Genomic DNA, 23591 nt, shown 5'->3' with positions numbered 1-23591 from the left:
GCAGGGAGGACCCGTTTGAGAGCGACCACGTTAGAACCCCCCCCCCCTCTCCTCTGCACCACCGTCACACCACGGAGGTCGGGGTGACACACAAAAACACAATCAATACAAAAATGAAGAAAAAAAAAAAAAAGGTTTTCAAAAATGGGTTTTTGTTTGTTGTGTTGTTTACCACACAACAGTGATCACCAGCCAGGTTCAGGGCATATGAGAATCAATGGTTTACATTAAGCTCCCGTGTCATGGTTGGCTGTCTAGCTAATTCATATTATTACTAATGCCTCAGCAGGGCCAGGGCTGCTAGACTGAGGTCCGGGCATTAGAAAACCAAATCAGCTGTTGCTGTTCGGGTTACCCAGGTTACGACTGGGGAAATACGTCCGGAACTAATCAGGCAGAAAAGGCAACAGTGCTTTCATGACCAAAACCCAAGTCATTCTGATGAAGATAACATTTAGAACATTCCAAACATGTGAACAAGTGTCATGGGCTGATGCAATCCCAGATCACACGCACATGACTGGACGATGGGCGGGCCCTCGGACAGGAAGGACAAGAGATGATTGGACAACAACACGGTGGATGTGAGTGATGCGTGAACTAAGCTGGGACATGCAGTGATGAGCGAGTGTGATCCTGCAGGGAGCTGAAGGAGTCAGAAGCCACCGGGAGTTTGCAGCAGTGTGTGATGGCGTAAGGGGGACGGGGGCTCTGGGAGAGGGGGGGAAGGGGAGGGCTTCTGTTCTATGGATACAGCTGGTTGTGGAGGTAGACAGTGTTTATGTTGAATGATGAAGAGAGAGATGAAGTAGTATAGTTGTCTATGGGAGAGTGTGTATCTGTTGCACGTGTGTTAATAAATATGTCAACATTAGTACACTATGATGAAGATCTTGTGCGTGTTCATTCGTGACATTTTAACTGTTGTAATCGTTATGAAGTTAAGGAGATGACTGTTAAATAATTAGCTCTGGGATTGTCATTAAAGTGAACCTGTGGGTGTGAGTGTGTGTGTGTGTGTGTGTGTGAGTGTGTGCTTACGTGTCTTGATGTTGGTGTCTCTGTATGTCCCGTTCAGGATGGCCAGTTCCATCAGCTGCATCTTCTTCAGGTTGTCTTCACCCTCCGCCTGGAAACACACAAACACAAGAAACATCAGCTAACAGTTCACACACACACGTAAAGACGTCTTTCACAATCAATCAATACCATTTATGTTTTTTTTCCTTCTGGAGGGTGAGACATGAGGGACAGTCTTATGGTCAGGCCCTGACGGCTGCTTTCATTCTGGATAAGGATGTCAGTGTGTGTGTGTGTGTGTGTGTGTGCGTGTGTGTGTGGTGGCGAAGAGCAAGACAACTAGATTAGCCGTTGTCACCCTGCGGCCTGTCAGGCTGCTGCTGGAACGCTGACGGGGACTTCAGCTCCAGGCTGCATCACGGGAGCCACTTCAGCCCTTTAAGATCATAATTAGTCATGTTTTCCCCTGTTCCCTTGTGTATGATCTTATGTGCAATAATAGCCCCGGCTAATGTCGGTCCTGTCAATTGTTTGGATAAATAAAATACGTAAGCAGCACTCTCATTATCGTCAAATTAGGGAGGTGAAATTATTCACAGAACGCAATTAAGTTAGCACCCCTCCTCCTCCTCTCCCAAACTAACACCTACACGCAAAAGCACAGTTCCAGACAGAACGATTCCACAGAGAGAATGAGAAGTAGATGATGGGAACACGCAATACACACACATTTTGTGTTCTGGTTTGCAGCGACAACTTCCATTGTGACGAGCAGCTTGGTGAGTTGTTCTGACAGATGGATTATTGTGTTGTGTGCAGAGGCGAGGCCGAGGAAGAGATGGTTCAAATCCCAGACTGCACCAGGAGGTAGAGCGCACACACCTGCTAGATCCGGTCTATCTTCCCCATCGCTAGCCAACTGAGTCTGCTATGGTAGAGCGAGCACCTTCAGATGACTGTTATTCTCTCAGAATGCACCCCCCACCCCCGTCCCTCGTCTACCTTCACTCTCACCCTCTCGTTTACACAATCTCTAATTAAATCAATCCCTGACCCTCACCACCGTCCAACACCGCCCCTCTCCAGGAGAGAACCTACCAGAGAAGCTGTTGTAACTGCTCCTTGGAAGCAAACAGCTGCCTTGTACACCCTCCTTCTCTCTCTCTCTCTCCCCCTCTTTTTTATCTACCGCCGCCCCAAAGTGTGTCAGTCTGTTTGGAACGGCTCCAGACTGTTGTTAGACAAACCAGAAAAGAAGAGGGGAAGAGGAGGACAAGAGGAGAGGGAAAAGAATAGGCAGTCAAGGAGAGGTTCAGCTGTAGTTTCGGTTATGAAAAACTAAAACACATCTCCTTCCCTCTCCCTCTGTCTGGCCCTCATTCCCTACCCCCCTCCATCCCTCCCACACTCTCTCTTTTTCAATGAACTCTGCGTTGCTTCAACACTGGTCTTTTGGTGAGGTTAGCTGTGAAAGAGGTGGAGTACAGAACCAGCCCCAGGCAATAGACAACCCCTGTCAGTCGCTAACTGGCCTGGATTGAAAACACACATCAAATACTTGAAAGTTTAGGGCGGCATTTACAAAATGGAAGTCTACCTGACCCTGACCCCCCCCCCCCACACACACACACACAGTAGTGTCTGTCCAGGTAAACACACACAGTGCTGTGCAGCCATGCTGGCGGAGTGGATGGCCCAAGGCAGGACCATGAGACTGAATAACCACTGGCTGCTTGCACCTGCTCAGCAACACCTGCACCGTGACATGGAGAACCTGCACACTCGCAAGTCTTCACTCAGGAGAAAGTGGATGAGAGAGCCAAAGGGAGTGAGAAAAAGACATGGAGACGAGTGAGAGAAATTCAGGATGAGAAAGAGAGGAAGGGAAAGAAAGAGGGTGAAAGAGGTGACAGAAGAGTAAAAGAGAGAATGCGAAAGGGAGGGAGGGAGGGAGAAAGAGAGAAACTAAAGAGAGATGAGTGAAAATGACCCCCTTCAGGGATAAGAGTGTCTGAGTTTGTCTGGGTGATGAGGGTTCTCTTCTCCACCCCCCTGCCCCTTACTGTAGAACTGCCTCTGGTGTCCTTGTGTGTGTGTGTGTGTGTGTGTGTCCTTGTGTGTGTGTGTATAAAGAAAGAGTACAGCCACCTAGCTGGCAATGGCTCAGCAGGAGTAATGCATGCTGGGCTATAGTGAGGAACAGGGCACCAGGGCCTGTGTGTGTGTGTGTGTGTGTGTGTGTGTGTGTGTGTGAATGATGGATGTGCAGGGTGGGGGGGTTAAAGAGGCTCCAGGGATGGGTGTGTCACCATCTATCCACCCCCTGCACAGGACAGCAAAATAGAGGGCAGCATCGGGGACACTGCCAGGGGAAAAGTGTGTTTGGGGGGGGTGTGCGTGGAACGTTGGGGCACATCGTTTTTTCACATATTAAACAGTTGTAACAATACAAGTAGTCCTCAGAATAGGTTCAAGTCCTCATTGCATACACACGGGAAGCTGTCACTGCCACACTGAGGTCTGGTGATGATGGTGTGTGTGTGTGTGTGTGTTGCAGAGGGGGGAAAGACCTCTGCTGGAATGAGAAATGAACACTGGAATCCCTGGGAGGGATGTGTACATGATTACAAGACTGGGATGGGAAGTTTCCCCTTTCCAGACACACTGCATACACATTCCCCTGTACATCCGTGGAAGCCACTCAATAACGCTGCTCTATCCACAGGAATCCCATTCAATCAATGAGGCCTATTTGTGAAATCAGCAGAGCGGGAAAAGCTATCAGGAGGAGGAGGGGTTAGGCGGTGTGTGTGCGCGCGCGCGTGTGTGAGAGAGATAGAAATACAGCGAAAGCAGCATCATCCTCTTGTCAACCTGACAGATGAGGTCACCAGGCTCGTCACACACACACACTCCGCCTGTCAGACATGGAGACAGAGAGATGCATACACAATGACCCTCCCACGGTTTCCAGCTTTCCGTCCGCCTCACTGCTAACCCTCCAGCAGAAGGAGCTCATACCGACACACCCAGGGCGGGGTGGTCTGCTGCTGATGCGTGCGGAGGACACGCTGAGCAACACATGTGGGAGCATGTTATTGGAGCCACCACCCCCTCCCACCCCCCTCCCCCAGTCTCACACCAGCCCCCCTCTCCAGCAGCACCTCCTCGCCCCTAGACAAACAGAGCAGGCGCCTGGGCTGCGGTGGGATCGTTTGCTCATGTCTGCCGCTGCCGGAGCGTTTGCTCATGTCTGGCAGAGGGCCCTGTGTTTGTGATGCACAGCAGAGAGAGAGGGGGGGGGAGAGAGCGAGAGAGAGAGAGAGAGAGAGAGAGAGAGAGACAGAGAGAGAAAGAGAGAGAGACAGAGAGAGAGAGAAACGAGAAAAACAGAGAAAAACAGAGAGAGGGAGGGAGATGAGAAGGTCTGTTAAGTGGGGGTGAAGGGAAGAGAGAGCAAGGCAGTGAGTTAAAGAAAGAGGGGGGAAAAAGGGAAATAGGAAAAGAAAACTCCTTTGGGCTTTGATGCACTGGTCTGTTCCCCGCTTCTCTTCATGAGCCCGTCTGCCAATCATAACAAAGAGGAAGAGGAGGGAAGGAACGACGGCTTAACAACTAGGGCAGGCTGGGTGAGGTTCAGAGAGGCTGGGTGAGGCAGAGAGGAGGCTGGGTCAGGGTCAGGTTCCACCCTGTTGCTCCCATTACCACCAGAGTAAACAGAACCCTGCCTTGTCTGGAGGGAGGAGGACCAACACATGCGTGCGACTGAGGAATGAAAAAAGGATGGTGAGGGAGGTTATGAGGAGCTGGAGGAGGGATGGATGACTCCACATTAAGTAACTCAGGGGTGGGACTGTGTGTGGCAGCTGGTTTTTCTCTTTTCCCCCCTCCCCCCTCCCCTCTTTTTGGGATCCTCCCAAAACCTAACATCTGGAGAAAAATGATTACTCTCTCCATGTTGCCAAGACAACTTATCAAGAACTCACCAGACTCCAGAGAGCAAGAGGCAGTGAGACAGAGAGAGGGATGGATAGAGCAAGAGAGAGAGAGAGGGATGGATAGAGCAAGAGAGAGAGAGAGAAGCAGTGAAAGAAAAAGAGAGCGAGACAGGAGGAAGAGAGTGGAATCGGGCAGTTTAAAACCGTTCCTGCCGAACCCTAAAAAGAAGCCCTGTGCAAACGCTCAATTTTCACCAGACAGAAGGAGCAGGAATAAATCACCGCCCTACAAGACAACAAGAGAAATCTCTCAAAAAAACTACTTTCAATCTAAGCAAGGACCAAATCATTGTGGGAGAAAGTAGAGAGCAAATGCTGTTTGTTCTCCCGTCAAATCACGCTACACTTTTTCTTTCTTTGAACATCTCCCCCTGTAAAACCTCCACCCAATGATTTATTTCTCCCCCAGTCGACGCAATCTCCTGCAACTCCCTCTCTCTTCTGACAGTGTCTAACCCTTCCCAGTACTCCAACAAAGCCTCTTTATTTCATCTATTACCCTCTCTCTTTCCTGTCAGTTGGCGTGAGCTAGCGCTAGCAGCTTCTCACCACCCTAAACCTCCCCCCCCGCCCCCCCACCCCCATCACCCTCAGCTGCTCATTTACATAGTCAGATTAGTCCAACTGGGTGACTGTGCTCCTCCTCCTCCAACTGACAGGCCAATCAGGGGCCTCACTTCCTCCCTTCACGAGACACAGGAAGCAGAGGATACACTGCGCGGTCCTGCTGGGTGTAGATAGTGGTGAGACTGGGTGGATGTGGAGGTATTAGATGGCAGCGGTGGTGCGGTGAGGCAGGGTGGCAGGCCCTGGCTGCACAGGGCCAGGGCTTTTTAGAGGCTCTCATTGGGCCGGGCCGGATATGCTCACGGCCCTGCGGACGGCCCGTCAACATCACCCACACACAGCCAGACACTCTGCTCTAGACGTCTCTGGGTCCTCCCTTCACGAGGCAGAGAGAGAGCAGCACTGTCTAGCACCCTCCCACCGTGAGAGAGACCAGCACCCTCCCACCAAGAGACAAGCCCCCTCCCACCAGCAGAGGGAAACCACCCAGTCACCACCAGCCTGAGTTATAGCATTACACAACATGACAGCATTAGGAAGGGGATTAAGCATTGGATAAATAAACCAGGGAAGATATACAGATGTGGTGAAAAATGTTACGAGTGTGTATTTCCCTGCTCCAGCTTTGACAAACAGATGATGTTGCAAGCAAACAGCAGGGGCGTGGAGGGAAAGACAATATGAGGCCAGGAAAACATGGAGAACATTAAAGTGATCCATGTTCTCTACTGGCGAAACATGCTGTTAACCTACGAGAGACAGCTGTCCAACAGAGATCCCAGCTCTTCGACCCCCCCTCCCCCCCTCTCTCTGTGCTCCCACACTTAATCCACCCCGGTCCTCTCCCGGTCTACATCAGGCACTCACTATTCCCCCTCCCTCTCTCTCCAGCTCTCTCCTCTCCCCCACTCCCTCTACCAGACGATATGTTGTTCCGTGCCAGTGATCCCTTAATGCCATCCAATCGAGAGGGGTAGATCTTGAGGGGATTTGGCCAGGGATGATTTGGGATGGTTTAAATACAGACGGATTAGCATGCGATGCCCAGATCCTGACTGAAGATCATCGGAGCTCTCTCCAGTCAGCTGCCAGCCAGCTCCCTTGACCAGGGGGGCTGTGCCGTCACCACAGCCCTGGCAGGCACAGTAGGCTAGGGGTGGCCCCTTCGCTGGCATTGGTAAGTGAGAGTATGTGTGTAGGCTACCTGGGGGAGAGGGGACTGTTCAGAAGCAAAAACGTAGGATACACACAGAATAAAAAATGTGTTCAACAAAGTGTTGAGGACACAACTGGTGAAAGCTTGAGCTGAGAGACAGTAGAGAGAGAGCCAGGGTGAAGGGACTGGCAGTGCTGAGGGAGGGCTGGACAGTGAGGGCTGGACAGTGAGGGGTGGACAGTGAGGGCTGGACAGTGAGGGCTGGACAGTGAGGGGGGGACAGTGAGGGCTGGACAGTGAGGGCTGGACAGTGAGGGCTGGACAGTGAGGGGTGGACAGTGAGGGGGGGACAGTGAGGGCTGGACAGTGAGGGCTGGACAGTGAGGGCTGGACAGTGAGGGGGGGAGGGGTGGACAGTGAGGGCTGGACAGTGAGGGGGGGACAGTGAGGGCTGGACAGTGGGGGGTGGACAGTGAGGGCTGGACAGTGAGGGGTGGACAGTGAGGGCTGGACAGTGAGGGCTGGACAGTGTGGGGTGGACAGTGAGGGCTGGACAGTGAGGGCTGGACAGTGAGGGCTGGACAGTGAGGGGGGAACAGTGACGGGGGGGACAGTGAGGGGGGGACAGTGAGGGGGGGACAGTGAGGGGGGAACAGTGACGGGGGGGACAGTGACGGGGGGGACAGTGAGGGGGGGACAGTGAGGGGTGGACAGTGTGGGGTGGACAGTGAGGGCTGGACAGTGAGGGCTGGACAGTGAGGGCTGGACAGTGAGGGCTGGACAGTGTGGGGTGGACAGTGAGGGCTGGACAGTGAGGGCTGGACAGTGAGGGCTGGACAGTGAGGGCTGGACAGTGAGGGCTGGACAGTGAGGGGGGAACAGTGAGGGGGGGACAGTGAGGGCTGGACAGTGAGGGGTGGACAGTGAGGGGTGGACAGTGAGGGGTGGACAGTGAGGGGTGGACAGTGAGGTATTGAAATATGAGGTCTAAACTAGCAATACTTAGTGGATTTAGAATTTAAATAAAATATATATATATATATAACATAAAATATAAAGTTGCCGTAATTTACAATATAAAAAGAGTGAAAGTGAGCTGAGGGTGGGCTGGGCCTGGAAAGCGTGCTGGAGGACCCAAGGCATCGCAGCAGCAGGCCCACTGTGGCAGCTGGATGGTGAGGGAGTGTGGGCTGGCAGGCCCCTGAGAGCTGAGCTCCACACACTCCCATTCCACTGCTTCAACACTGGGACTGACAGAGGCCGAGATGAAAGAAGTGAGTGAGCAAGTGTGTGTGAGAGTGTGTGCGCGTGCTGTCGAGGGGTCCCAGGGCAGTCCCCAGCTGTCTGAACTGGACCCGGCAGGCCTCAGGCTGGGCCAGAACTCTGGGGAAGGATAATGTGTGTGTGATAGTGTGTGTGTGTGATAGTGTGTGTGTGTGTGTATGGCCTGCCTGAGGGGGAGAGGTAGGCCTACCCAGTACCCAGCACCCCCCCCCCCCCCCCTACCACAGCTCCTCTTCCTCCTCTCCATGTAAAGGGATTAGGGAGAGCTTCAAAGAGCAGGAGATTGGCCAGCAGACAGCAGGGCCTGGGCTCTACTCTGGAGGACCACAGCAGATTAACAGAGACGCTCTCTCTGCCTCTCTCTCCCCCCCGGCGCCCCTCCTGCCCTGCCGCATACAGCCCCCCCTCCAACACACACACGCTTACACGGACGGACACACACACACACACACATTGGGCAGGATGTAAAATCTGTTTAGGAGAAGGGCTGTTGCAGGTGGATTAGAAGGGGTGTGGAAGGGAGCAGAGAGTGTGCTCATGAGAGTGTGTCCGTCCGTGTGTGTGAGCGAGAGAGAGCGACAGAGAGGACTTCATACGGGAACAGTTAAAGTGATTAGCAGACACAGTGAGCAGGGGACGGCTAGGGAGAACCCTGCTACAGCAAGTTTTCAAAGTCGGGAGAGGTGACTTTTTTTCCCACTGTATCAAGCACAATGGGCCTGCCAGCCTGCAGGATCCTCCCCTCTGTCGAGGCCCGTACGCTCCGCGCCCGCCTCCTCTGTGTGTCCGTCCTCTCTGTTCCTCCCTCGCTTCTCTGTGCGGGCGCCTCGACAGGTTGGCGAGCAGGCGAGGGGAGAGAGCGGGCCGACGCTCACATGAAAGATACCACACAGAGACGTTATTACGGTGATATGAATCTTTCCCCGACGTTGCATTTTTACCCCCCCCCCCCCCCCCCGCCGCCCTATTCCTCTCTTTTCTCCCTCCCTCCGTCCCTCTCTGGGTTCGTGACCAGCCTCCTGATGATGTGGAGACGGAGAGAGGGAGGGTCTATCTTTTTCCATGCTTTTTGTGCCTGCTGAAGACACCAGTCTGATGAAGAGCAGGACGTAGAGCCAAACACAGTCAACAAGGCTCGCTGCAGACAGGCTCATACAGCATTTAGACCCTGGAGATAAGGTTACAGCTACATCCCATAAATACTTCTGGTTGGGTGAGGGAGGTGTGGGGACGGGGGGGGAGTTTCACAACTCTCCCTGCGGGCTCCAGAAGCACCTCCACAGGCCCTGCTTGCTGCTCAGAGGTTGGCCAGGGGGATTAGGGAGTGAGAGAACACGACCAGGTGAAGACAGGCAGGCCGTGCCAGGGCTCTAGCCCACAGGAAGTGCCTCCTCTCTGGGTCAGGGCCACCTGTCCATCCCTGGGAGGGAGGATTAGGGTGGAAGAGCAGATGGTGCCAGCCAGGGCAGAGTCAGTGGGGAGGGAGCCAGCAGCCAATAACAGGCCCTATGACATCACCCTACCAAATGTCAGGCTCAGGCACTGCTGGTGGAATTTTAGGACGAGGGAAACTTCACTAGCATTTCCCACTCACTGGTGCAGACTAGAATTATGTTTCTTTTTTACACCAACACACACTCAAACACATATGTATAGTCTACTTCTATAAAGAGCTGTGTTATTTATGTTCCTGTGTGTCTGTATAAGATCGCAGAAAAATATATCTTTCCAAGTCTACATCAGTGGATTTCTGAAGAAGTCCACGGCTCACTATTGAATATGGAGACCCTAGTGGTGTTGCTCAAACCCCAGTCGTTAAACAGTGTGGTCCGGGGCAGCAGTGAGGCTGAAAGAACAATTCCTGCAGGCCACAACACACGCAGTCTGAAGACTGAACGCACACAGCAGAGGCAGACTTTACAGACCACCAGAAACAAGAGAGAAAGATGAAGAGATATGCAGAAGGAAGAAAAGGGGAAGGGGAGGGGTGGTGACATGAACGAAGGAGGCTGTGTTCGCCCGCCAAGATAAGTGCCATTAAACCAGAGTACAGCAAACAAACAGACAAAGAGACGGCTGTCGTTATAAATTATGCATCAACGTTGTAAAAGCGTTCTCCTGGCACCCCAGTGAACATGATAAACGTCTGCAGCGAGGGAATACATATTTCTCCCAGTCTTTATGATCTGGATTCAGAGAGAGAGAATCCTAATTAAGACGAGAAAAGGAGGTTTTTTGAGGGAGAAAAGAGAGGGAATGAAAAGCAGCACACAACATATGCTTGCACTCAGTCCCTGCACTTGGGTTTCAGAGGAAATGTAGCGACGGCGGTCCCATGATTATTTCTGCAGAGTAAAACACCCCTCTAACTCCCTCTCTCGCTTTCTCTCCATATGAAGCAGGAAGATTATTCACACCAGGTCTCTCTCTACCTTTCCCTTTCTGACAACCAGCCAATCAGAGCGTCTGGAAGTCCAATCCCAGGTAGAAATGACTTCCCAGAAGCCTTTGCCAATCTGGTAGTGCATTTCCATTCTCAGCGGGCCGGAGTGAAGGGATGCCAGAACGGGCTGGGCCTTGAACCCACGTCCATCCAACCAGCCAGCACCGCGGCTTTTGAAGTCCCTGCCAGGCCCTGGATTAGCATCGAGGCCGGAGACAGAGCTTCCTTTGCCGTTTGTTTGTGTGTTTGTTTTGTGTTGTTGTGGGAAGCTTCTAGAAGTTGGGAAGCCAGATCTCAGTGTAATCAGGACAGGCAGGGAGGAGAAAGACTGGGCAGCCGCTGGAGAGAGAGAAGGGAGGGGGGAAGAGGTAGAGAGGGAAGGAGAGGAGGGGAAAGACAGAGGGGGGGGGAGCAAAACAGAGGTGTCAAGAGAGAGTAGGAGAGAAGGAGCACAACATAGAGAAGGGGTATAAAGAGAGAGAGTAGAAATAGGGGGGGGGGGGGGTGGGGGGGGGGGGGGAGAGGTGGGAGAGAGAGATCAGCCAGTCCTCAGGGAGAGCTGGGGTCCAGGGATGGTCTCCATTGCTGGCTAACTGACCGTCACACGGCAACCGCACAACTATCTGACCAGCTGACACCGGTATTGGCAGGTAGGTCGGTAAAGCGCCGCTGGTTTGCTCTGGTTCACATCGGAAACAATCAATCCCAACCGCACTCATCAGTTCGGGTTGATTAGACCGAAAAATGGAGAAGTTAGGAAGCAGAAGTGGTCTCTCAGAGTGCCCAGGGGGGCGTGGTGTGAGTCCTAAGTCTGACCTAGAGGGGGTGGGAACACACATGTGTTGAGGGATGAGGGAGGAGAAACAGTAGAGGTCAAAGGTCATCCCTCCCCAGGTCTGGCCAAAGAAGAGCAGACTGACAGCCGCTAAACTCCGACAGGCTTAAAGTAAGCCTGGTAGAGCTGGGCAGAAACAACATCACTACAGCCCTGACCTCTAACAGGAGAGGTCACAAGAGTTCACCAGAGTCAGGACAACCAATTAGAAACATGATTAAGATTCCTCCACAAAGGAATGAGACAGACTGGGGAGGGGGGGGGGGATTTTCAGGCGTGCAGCTGAGCAGGTTTAACTAGTTTCTGCCTGCTATGCCCTCCCAAGGGGAGGAGTCAAGAGGTTAATATGATCCAATCCAAACACTTAATTAGTCTGATTACCATAATAGGCGCTAGGCTGGGGAGGGACTATGCCAGGTGGATTTGAAAATGTACTCTGTATAAAAGTGCTCTAAGCTTGTTTGAGCTTCTCTGCGTCCCCAGACACTGGATGTTTTTGTCATTTCTTCGAAGCCATCTCTTGCACACAAACACACACCAATGTCTGACGATGCATGCGCAAAAACACACACAATGGGGAAAAAATACCACCGTTTTTCAAGTGAAGTAAATTTTGTGACATCAGCCAGCACTGTGCATGTTAGTCTCTTTGTGCGTTATACTGTGTGTGTGTTCTTTGCGGGGTGGGGGGGGGGGGGTTACACGCCTGGGGCACAGGACGCTCTGCTTTCCCATGATGCTTTTCTCATGCGCCCAAGGCGCTGGTTTGATCCTGAGTGGGAGTGACAGCTGGCTTCTAAAGCAGGGACCAGACACATCTGTGGACTGGTACTTTTGACCCGTGGTCCAGATAGCCCACACACCGCAAGGCCGCTGGGAAATGCAGTCTTGCCACTGAGATTCTACCCGTCACAAGCAATACACTTTCTGCACAGGAAGCACAACTCAAGCACTACAAACCCACCATGTGAGAAACGTTGGACTACAAACCCCATATTAACCAGGTGTAAAAGTACGCCTCGGTGTAGTTAGAACAACAAACTCAAAACAAGCCTAAATCAGACGGGAAGTTCTACAAACATAGTCCTACCTGGGAGACCATTAGCCCATGCCCTAGAGGACTTAATTGCATGCATGGAAGGAGATTTGACGTAAAGACTAAATAAAAACAAGAGAAACTGCATCAGAGCTAACTCAATGTAAGGAGAGTAAACATCATTAATTGGAGAGGCACACATGGACAGATCCAGCCAGATGGTGTTTTCTACTCATTTGTCATCCACTACTGATGGAGGGGGAGGGGGTGGAGAGAAAGAGTGCAAGAGAGAAAGAAGAGGGCGAGATGGAGTAGAGAGACAGAGACAACAACATCGCAAGACTGTGTGTGGGCACGGGTGTGTTTTCCGACTTTCAGATTTCCTCCTTGTCAGGTCCACATATCTGCCCGTCTGATCCAAACAGCCTGTCTAGCCAGGCTGCTCCCCTGGCAGCTTGACCAACTGGTTTGCGCTGCCTGGCTGATTGGGAGCTGCCATTCTGCCGATGTGAGAAGTGGCGTGCGCGGGCGCTGCGCCCCGTGGATCTCAGAGCCTGGCGAGCATTATGGTCCATCTGTCTATCTTCTCCTTCTCTCCTCTCCTCCTCTGTGTCCTACTCTCCTCTCCTTCTCCCCTGCCTGTCCTCCTCCCCTGTTATTCTAACTGAGAACACTAGGAAATCAGAGAGAGTGGGAGAGCGAGTCGGACAAACGGAAAGGAGAGCGAATACGGGATCCCTGTCGTGCTGCAGATGGAGGAGCGTGCCGGAGGCTTGGTGTTCAAGCTGCTAATACAGTCCCTTTCTTCCCGGCAAGGACTCTCCACCCAGGGAGAGAGAGAGGGCATCGCCTGCAGGTTTGCGGGGGCGCACAACATTGCTTTCCTTTCTCTCCTTCGTTTTTCACCCCTCCCCCTCCTCCTCCTTCCCGGCCTTTCAAGCTTTCCAGAGGTCCAAACACCTGCTTTTCAACCGGGAGGTCCTCCAGCGTTGCCAAAGTTGAAACAAAATATTACAACCAAACTCTCCTACCCGCCCACACACACACGGTCTGACCCAGCAGTAAGAACTTACAGTACAGAACCTCACCCCTGGTGGGTTGGTATCACGGCCCCAGGGCAATCCACAACAAATAGAACTAACTCACTAACAGACACATAAAACAACAAAAGCAAATGAAGAGCTAAATTGCTTGATTCCAGATTGCCGCCTCTTCCAGCTCAAAGACCGACATCAGCAACACGGAGGTAAGAAAGCACCAGGAGTAGCGGCTTCCAAAAGCCTGTGATCCTGAGTGAGGGGGCCGCCATGTGGAGGGGGGGGGCGGGGGTCAGCCGTCATCAGTCCAGGCTGCTTTTGTGTTGGCAGTGCTATAAAGTAAAAGTATTCATTACATTTGACTTATCTAATGTGAGGTACAGGGTGGAATTTGAACATGCAACCTCTTGAGTTGCAGTCAAACGTTCTGACCGTTAAGCCAAGCCCAGTTGTATGAGAGCTGGTTAACAGGGAGACGCGCTAGATGGGGGGTTGGCTATCCAGGCCTGGGTCTCTCTGAACAGTCTCATATCCAGTCTCATATCTCCCCAAAAGCTTTTTAAAATAGCACAGCCACAATGACCTGTAGGAAGCCAATGGACACTCATTATAGCCATAACAATGTCCTGCAGACCAGCCTGTCAATCACATAGACACATGGGTCCTGTTACATCTGACAATTCTCTTTCCCCCACAGAGAGGATCACACATAGATCTAAATAAGCTGTCACCTAGCCATCACACCACAGGGAACGTTTGTGTGTTTGCATGCGTGCGTCTGTGTGTGTGTGTGTGTGTGTGTGTGTGTGTGCGCATGTGTTTGTTGGGGGGGAGGAGTTTCATAGGTGTAAAATAATAAGGCTGCAAGCTTCAACATTGCCTAAAGAGGAAACCAATTTGTCAGGTTTTTAAACAGATTTAAGAAGCTAATTAGTGTGCTGGAAGGAATCCTAGGACTGCCTTCTCTCTGAGTGAGTGAGAGTGTGTGTGAGACAGAACGTGTGTGTGTGTGCATGCATGCCTTGGATGTTTCTGAACATTCTGAACATCAGCTCCTGGAATCAATTAGCAAACAGCCATTTAGATGCTTCTCCCTCGACCATCGTTACTGGGGCGATTAGCAGACTGGTGTGTATGTGTGTGTGTGTGTTGTCACTGTCAGTGCCACAACAGTAATCTGTGACACCGGTTTGGCCTTTACCGCAGCTTACCCACACAATCTCCTAATGCCCAGCAGCATCTTGAGACAGAGCGAGCCAGAACACTGACACTCTGCTTGGCCAACACACACACACACAAACAGCATTCCAACACAGCCTGTTTTCAGAGTGATCAACATGGACTGCAACACACCCAGGAGGGATGTTATGTCTAAATAGCTCACTGAGATTGGATTGTCTAAAAGCAAGTGTAATTCTCCTTGAGTCATGACGGACGACCATTTGTTAGAGAATAGGTCCATACTACAAGTGTGTGTGTGTGTGTGTGTGTGTGTGAAAGCAGGAGGCAGATGGCCAGAGCGATGGGGTACATGAAGATATTAATTGATCGTCACGGCTGTGTGTGTGTGTGTGTGCGTGCACAGGCCGTCCGCCGCTCTTCTTGAAGGACACATCAAGGAGGACCATCACATGACTCAACGTCACCCATCTTAACAGAGACAGAATAAGGAAGGAGCAACGATCCCTGAGCAGACCAGCTCAGTTGAGGACAGATCTCACCCGGCTGAGGAGGTGAGAGGGAGTGGCTGGCTGGCTGCCGCAGGTCTCAGTGTCCACACACTGCTTACTTATACCAACCAATAAACTCCACAGAAATACATTAGCATCAGAATGAATATTGAGTGCAAGTCCGTTAGATTGGATTAGATAGGAACGAGGGCTCTGCCAATTCCATTTGAGTTTGATGCAAATCAACATTCTCCTCGGCGACAAGACAAACTGAATCTCTGGCTGATCACATATGTATAGATTAACGGACCTTTATTTACTCAGTAGAAATGCCTGTGAAGGACGCTGCCAGCTAGCAGAGCAGCAAGCAGCCTCACACCTCTCCTGCCACCCTGGGACAGGAAGAGGAAGCAGCAGCAGCCAATCGGCCCAGAGCACCCTCAACCGCCAGACTGCTGGAGGGTGCCTGGTAGGGGTTACCCAGAGGGCAGTGGGGCACTGCTTGAGGTGGTGTTAGAGGGCTTAGTTACCCCGGGAAAACGACGGAAGCAGCGCCGTGGCAACTGCAGCCCGGAGATGTGAGGCAGTCGGGGGAGGGGGGTGGAGTGGGGGGAGGAGGTGGAGTGGGGTCGGATCAGTGGGATAAATCCACACATGAAAGAGCAGCTCAATCAAGCCCTCTCCCCCCTGTCCTGATTCCTTCCTCCCCCCCTCCCTCTCATCTCCGCTGGTTGCCCTGCTCCCGGTGAGTTGAAGAGTTCACGGGAGGCGGGATCTGTGGCAGCGAGGTCTGAACCTCTGCCACGTCTCTCATCAGCACGCAGCCAGCCGTCAATCAAACCTGGGTTTGGGGTGTGGGTGGGGAGGAGAGGGGCAGCAAGACGACCGCCGCGAGCCAATCAGAACACGCTCCGACACTTCCCACCTACGGAGGGGTGTTTCTCTTCCTGTTTCAGAGCTGTCAATGATGGGAGCTGGAATGGGCCTCTATAAGCAGACCAGCAATGAGACCAGCTTCTACACGGCCTAACAGGGCAAACCCCCACCCCCACACCCTCTTTCTCCCTCCATCTCACTTGAACACTTGTGTTCCTTGAAAGAGCAATAAGAGGAAGTAACATGCAAAGAAAAAAAAAAAGACCCCATTTTAGTTCCTGTGCGATTCAATAAAAGCGATTTCACGCTGCCAAATGTAGAGAAGATGCCCTTCATTAGAGGCTGCTAGCCGGGCTCAGATTGGCGCCGCTATAGTTTAATCCAATTTAGTTTAGCATGATAAAGGGCATTACTGCCCGCCCGCACCCACCCTGGGTGACAAAGACTACACAGAGAATACCCCGGAGGCTCACGGGTAGATAAAACCCCACGAGACTTTATTCTGGGACAGAAGGAAAGGGGGGGGGGGGGGGGGGGGCAGAGAGAGAAAGAGACAGAGAGACAGCTACAGCAACAGAACCGGAAAAAGAAAGAAATCCTATCTTCTGGATACAAAGTGAGAGGACTTGAGTGTAGCTGAGTACAGTGGACAGTAAAGCGGCTGGACTGGGTTTCAATGCCACGGGTACAAAGGCAATGATGTATTCATGGAATCCAAAAGGTTGGCAAGGTGTGTCACGAGGAAATGACTTCTGCGTCATCATCTGAATCGTCAGGATTCATTCGGCGACACACCGAATCCTTTCCTTCCAGAAACCAGTCCCACCATTTTCTCCACCAGGATGGGGGAGGTTAAACATGAAAGGGGATTCAAGACTGGAGTTGAAGGAGTGACGGCAGTTAAGCAGGTCTGGTGAGGTCAGCTGACGTGTCGCTGAGTCACTCTGCCCCCTTCACAGCTCCTAACAAAGGAGGAACCTGAGACCTCTTCTTGGGGAGAAGTGGGAAGCTATTAGAGGCGACACTCAGACTGACAGATTTTTCATTGGCTCTGTGCTGATGGAGTGGGCGGGGGGTGGGCTTAGTGCACGAGTGTGTGTGTGTGATGGGGGTGGGGGGGGGGGGGGGGAGTGCGCATGTGTGTGTGTGCCTGTCTTCATCTCTCCACCCGCCCACCCTCAGTGACTCACACTGCGTCACCCTCAGCACACCACTGTCATGGACAGAGACGGCTTCTTCCACTCGTGCGTGTGTGTGTGTGTGTGTGTGTGTGCGTGTGCGTGCCTGATACTTGTTGCGTGTGTGTATATCCGTTCTGTTCCATTATCTACACTTCGATACCACTTAAAATGCATGGCTAGTACATTACCTTATTCTAGGTAGAATGCTAGCGTGGAAATTGGACTTGAGCTGTGAGTGTGAGTGTGTGTGTGTGTGTACGCACACTCTGGCAGGCAGGGCGAAGGAGAGCGAGAGCTATACAGCGAACGAGCAACTAAACCACAGAAGACACAGAGACGAGCAGACAATGCTGTACTAATCCCGAAACAAAGCGAGGGGATTGGCTAGTGGCGGGAGGGGGAGGGGGGGTGAGGGGTGGCGGCCGGCGCAAACGCCACGGGGTCTGACTGAAGCCATGCCAGAGAGACTGTGCGGAGGGGAGGGCTGTAACACTGAGAGCGCTGCGATGTGGTGGAGGAAACCCCGGCCGTGGACTCAGCCTGAGTCCAGGCGGCGTGCAGCGTGCGGCCTGGCTTGGCGTGCGGCCTGGCGTGCTTTCAGCTGGTCAGCACCGCCCCCTCCTCCGCCCTCCCCCCAGCTCTCCTGACGGAGAGGACTGGGGGTGCAGCTGTCCGTACATTCTGTTCACCGCGTGAAACCGGGTATAGGCGGCGTGATCCCCCCCCCCCCCACCGGCCGTGTGGCTCCGTCAGAGCAGGGGGAACAGGAAGAGGGCAGGGGAGGAAAAGAGGAGCAGACGGTGTGCTGCTGCTGCTGGGCAGAGAGGGGAGGGGCAGAGCACGGACTCACACAGGACGGACACAAGGGCACAGGGCTGGGGACCAGACTGGGGTACTCGCTGCAGCCAAATACCCCAACGCCGTTTCCCCGACCTTGGAGGAAGCTGAGCCTGATAATAATGTCTTATTAGATGTCACGCAGGAGACATATGGGCCTATGATCCACCACTACTGGAGCTGATGCAGGATAGGGCCCCAGTCAGACATACAAGACTGAAGGCTATGACAGCAGAACAGCTGAGCGCACACACACACACACACAGAGAGACAGACAGCAGGGGCTCCAGGTACTCACAGCAGGTACCAGGAGCTTCTTGACCTCCTCCACGGCTCTCCTCATCTTGACCTCGGCCCGGGCCTGGGTGTCCTCCACTGTGATCAGGACATGCAGGTCCTCGTTTAGGTGCTCCCAGTTGGGCTTGCCTCTGTTCTGCTCCTCCTGCAGGGAGGGAGGAAGAGAGAGAGAGAGAGAGAGAGAGAGAGAGAGAGAGAGACAGAGAGAGAGAGAGAGAGAGAGAGAGAGACAGAGAGACAGAGAGACAGAGAGAGACAGAGAGACAGAGAGAGACAGAGGCAGAGAGACAGAGAGAGAGAAGGGTTATGAGTTCATTCTCTGTAAAACTACATTATTTTTGCTGCTTTGCCAGTCCAAGTGTATGTTGTTTTCTCCTGTCCTGTTGAATTAAACAGAAGTGTGTGTGTATGTGTGTGTGTAGTATTATGAAAGTGGCGAGTAAGGGATGTGATGACATAACTGCAGTATTCAAGATGAGAAGCGTGCCACACACACAACCACATACCCCCACATACACACCACCTACACACCACAAGCCTTTGAAGAGAATGCGAGTGAACGGGTGACAGGTCGGTTCTTTAGTAGGCAATTTAGCTCCAACTTTAAAAGGACACCCTCTTAATAGACGAGTGCTTCAGAGGCGACACCCATCCCTTTAGCAATTAACACCACATGACAAGATGGATCCATCAAAGAGCTGCTCGCTTCCTGTCCGGTCGACCTCTCATACCTACACTCCAGTGTGTGTGCGTGCGTGTGTGACAGGACAATATGCACAGCTAACAAAAGGGACTGTGAGGGAGTCGTTTGGCCCTGTGGAAGCAGATAGACCGTGCACTCTCAAGTGCTACATTGTGAAGGTAGAAGCATAGAGCTAGGATGGGTTTTATTCACAGGCAAAACGATTGCTCCTCCTAGCTCTGAACACTCGGCCTTTCAGCAGCGTTAAATGCAGCTCCATTTTCTATGGACATACAATGGGCTTCAATGTTCCGACAGACCCAGCTGGGAGGAGGGGGGCATTTAGCGTTTCCAGACCCAGCAAAAAATTCACACATCAAGCCTCAGGAGAGAAAGGGAAGGGGAATATATGTTGGAGCAAATGCCAGGCACTCAATTCCAGGCTATTCTGTTGGCAGCTTCCTGTGAGCCCGCCCCACACAGAGCTCCTAACAGAATGGCCTGGTCACCATGACAGCTCTGTTACCATTCTTGCGCAGACAGATCGCCTGTGTGAGGGGACTGGTGGGATGTGGGGTCTACGAACGCACCTCAAACACACCTTCTCAGCTCGGCAGAACCAGTCAGGGATGTCCCAAACTCTCAGTTCTACTGCACATTAAGGAACACGCCCTGACAAAACATATTTTGGCAACCAAACATTGTTCTGTAAGGGCATCGAGTGTCTATTTGAACACTAATTTCATAAAACAAAAAAAAAGACTTTAGCTCTATAAGATCAGTGGACACCAATACACTTGCAGACCTTGGTAGATGTGTCTACCGCACTCGCCGTGTATCTCTTACACTTAAGTAGCCCTGGTTACAGCTGGACGGCTGGTTAAAGTGACCGATTAGCGGGTTGGCTGGCTGATGAACTGGCTAGCGAGGTATCCTGCATCATCAGTTTCTCCACCCGCCGGCCCCTCTGCTCGTCTGTGAAGCAGCCCGCTAATTGAGGTGTCTGATTACAAAGCCGAGCCTTGTGAGGGCTCTGCGGGGGGGGGGCACCTGACACGCTCACTAATACACCAAGCACCTCACCTGGCTGGCACGCCAACACACGCACACACACACACACACACACACACTAGTGCCACCCTGCCCACCAGCAGCTACTCTCTGCCGAGAGTGGTTGCCATGACAGTGCCGTGCCACGCAGACTTAAGTATTCCTCTCGTGTTCAACTTTCTTCGGGAGCGAGCCTTACTCTCAGCACCGCCCAGAACAAGCACAGGCTAACAGGGGGGCCACTGTCAGAGAAACTGGGGATGAGACAGATAGACAGAGAGTGACAGAGGGAATAGAGAACAGTGGTAGCCCAGAAGGCATGCTCTGAGAGAGAGACACACATAAAAAAGAGAGAGAGAGACAGAGATAAAAGAGAGGGGGGGGAGCACTTGTCCACCTCTCCAACTACTCTCTCACTAGCAGCAAGCAGGCTGTCAGGCTGTGAACAAGGTCACAGGCTGTCCTCTGAGGGAAAGTGACAGCATGACAAACAGGAGTGTGCGTGCGTGCATGCTCGTGCGTGCGGCGCTGGTACTGCATGGCACTCTGGCAGGGCCTTGGAGCAGAGCGGGAATCCTGTTTACGGACCTCCGAGACGAGGCTGACGGTGGGACGAGGTTCCAGGAGAGGGGGGGGAGGGGCCTGACACGACAACCACGTCATGGGGATGGTGGAGCCTCTGAGGCTGAGCACCGCAGGCCCAGCCCGGCCCCCAGTGTGAGCTCACTAAACCCATACGGCAAGGTTAGGCTGTTAACAGGAAACACACCACATAAAAACAGCTACAGAAATAGACAACCATATGTCGCCTCCATCTGACCTCCCTCCCTCCCTGCTCCTCTTCCCTCCCCGGGTCGTTTTGGAGAAGGAAAGTTCCATCCTCTCACCAGGAGCTCATGTGGTCAGCTGCGGTCTTGATAGAATCTAGCCAGCAGCTATAAATATAGTTTAGATCAACATGCTGGTGGAACGCCTGTTGGACAGTGAGCGCTGTTGTAGACAGCTGTCCTTCTTTCCACCACCCCCCCCCAACCCCCCAGCCACCCCACCCACCCCCCAGCATGCCACCTCAGTTGAAGGTGGTGCACTCCGGTCTAAAATGCAACGGGGCCTAAAGGGACCGAGAGGGCAGGGCAGGACGAGAATACAGGCACCGTCTAAAAGCTTGGAAAGGCTCGACATTCCTGCCATAGGATGCAGATGCCTCACTCCCAGGGCCTGTTGCAGGCAGCGCCTGAAAAAGAAAAAAAAGAATTGTTCGTTCAAACTGCCGCGGGCTCTTTGGCGGCTCCATCTTGTTAGGTGACGTTATGGGTTAAAGGAACGGGTGGTGTCTCTGGAGTGTACCGCGTTTACCTAAAAGCCCAACGAAACTGCCTAATGCAATCTTTTGAGCGCACTGTCCCTTTAACACCACACGGTGGAAAAATGATCAATGACGGAAACAAGAACAGTATTAGGATGAGGTCACTGAGGCTGCCATGGCAACCCACGCTACTGTATGAATGCATGGAACAAAAGAGCTCAAGTTAAAGTTTACAGGCCTTTCTTCAATACCTGACAGGGAGGACGTTAAACGTTTTGACCTCGCTAAAGATCAGACAGAGGCGCTCTGCTCCTGCCATGCTCCCGAGTTTCCACTTGTGCTTTTGTGTGTGAATGAGAGTGTGTGTGTGTGTGTGTGTGTGTGTGTGTGTGTAAGAGAGAGGGAGAATTAGTGGAAAGCCCTAGTAAAAACATCAGGAGATTCCTCTGCTGATCTCAGACTAATAGGCCTTCGTAAACACTTCATAAAGCCTTAAGTAGCATCAGCAGGACATCCCTCTTAGAACCAGCCCTCCACAACACCACTGTGAGACAAACCAGCCCTCCACAACATCACCCTGAGAAAGACCAGCCATCTTCAACACCACCCTGACAGCATTCCTATACAGCTTCAACTCAGACAACACCCCCCCTGAAAGGAACCATCACCTCGACAACACAACAAGCACAGTTGCAAGCCTCACTGGCAAACGCCAAATAAACGTCATCCTTTGGATTGCCAATTCTGAGGATGAGTGAAACAGTGGGAGAGCAGCTGGGAGCTGGCAGAGGGCGAGGGGTTAGATCCTGGCTGTGCCAGGGAGAAACTAGCTGGGCACAGTCATGTGATTTGAGTCGCTGCCTCGACTCAAATTAAGTCCTAAACTTCCCTTCCTCTCCAGCTTTGAGCTGGTTAGAAAGTAGTTCCCTTAGAAACTCACACAGACTAGGTGAAGTTACTGTGACAACGTGAACACCTGATCCATCCCTCTGAGAGAACGGTAGGGTGGTAGAGAGAGCGCGTGAACGTGTGTGTGTGTACATATGTGTGTACATATGTGTGTGTGTGGACATGTGCATCATCAGTCCGGCGTCAACACACAGGTCTGTCCCTGGAGTGTGTGATGTGGCGTGTGGCTGGCGTTTGATCAGAGCAGGGGCGTGTCTGTCTGGGGGACATGTTATTACCTCCCCTCTGACTCTCCAGTCCTCTCATCGCCACACACACACACACCTACACACACACACACCAAGGCCAACACTAGTCACACTGGACTGTGGTAGACACTTAACCAGTATTAGCTGTATTGATACCCACTCACTACGAAGTGCTTTATTACAGAGAAGAGGCGTTAGATTTGGGTCCACCTCATGCTATCAACACCCCCATATAAGGAATAGATTACCTGAACTCCCCTAGTTGAAGTCATCATGTAGGCAATCTGTTTCTCCAGGCACCTTCCCCCTCCCACTTACCCATATTCTCCCTCTCCATCATCCCTCCCTAACCTCCCCGCTTCCTTATCAGCCCCTACCCAATTCCCTCCTCCTGGCCTGCCTGCCTCTCTCCTCTCCCCTCCCTCCCCCTCTCCTCGCTGGCGGAGGAGTGCTGTCCCAGCAGGGAGCAGCCCACTGAATTATTGAGAGGTTGAAAACGCTGCCGTTAATGGATCCTGAATAAACACAGCCCCGTCCCGGTGAGGCCGGGCCTCCCGTCCCGGTGAGGCTGGGCCTCCTGTCCCGGTGAGGCTGGGCCTCCCGTCCTGGTTTGACCCCCACCCACCCTCTCCATCTCTGTCCCCAGCACTATCTACGTTCAACAGGGCTATAAGCACACTCCTCATATAGCCTCAAAACATATGATCTGTACTTTCCCGTATACAACACCTCTCGGAGAGAAGCCCTAATCTCTTCACTCCACGTTTGGGGCATACGACTCTCCCAGCCGCACAGAGACTAATGAAGGGACAGAAAATAGCCTTGGTCATCAAGCCTTAAGATTATAAAAGTAATCATAGATAAATTAAATGAGCTGCTAGCCATGCTGCCAAATTAGGTGAGCGAGGGTGTTTGTGAGCATCAGTAATGCTGTGTGTGTGTGTGTGTGTGTGTGTGTGTCTTGTCTGTGTGTGTTTGCGTGCGTCTCTGTTTTCTCAAACCTCTTAACATTCAATAAGTCTAATTCAGGACAGAGAGAGAGAGAGGTAGAAAAGAATCCAAGAGAGAGAGAGAGCAAGAGAAAGGGAGGGATATAATATGGGAAAAAGACAGAAAGAGGTAGAGAGAGGGAGTGAGAGAGAAAAGGGAGAGGTAGAAA

At 52.3% G+C, this 23591-nt stretch overlaps 1 protein-coding gene across 7 annotated transcripts in view; it reads right to left on the bottom strand.

The window, feature by feature from the left end:
• Nucleotides 1-23591, bottom strand: part of qkia (QKI, KH domain containing, RNA binding a) — a 61652-nt gene that overhangs the window by 5683 nt on the left and 32378 nt on the right. For all 7 annotated transcript variants that reach the window (XR_014731742.1, XM_084677410.1, XM_084677401.1 and 4 more), the window contains exons 4-5: nt 18239-18382; nt 1042-1129 (exon numbers count right to left, since the gene is read on the bottom strand). Coding sequence is in view for 6 of the 7 variants with exons in the window: in XM_084677410.1 (XP_084533536.1) it covers nt 1042-1129; nt 18239-18382 (232 nt within the window). In the remaining variant the exon portion in view is untranslated. The remainder of the gene's footprint in view (nt 1-1041; nt 1130-18238; nt 18383-23591) is intronic.

The sequence above is a fragment of the Hypomesus nipponensis genome, chromosome 3 (assembly GCF_054491055.1).
Source record: "Hypomesus nipponensis isolate SF chromosome 3, ASM5449105v1, whole genome shotgun sequence".
Lineage (NCBI taxonomy): Eukaryota > Metazoa > Chordata > Actinopteri > Osmeriformes > Osmeridae > Hypomesus > Hypomesus nipponensis.
The sequence above is the reverse complement of the archived record's forward strand: the minus strand, read 5'-3'. Positions and strand labels throughout refer to the sequence as shown.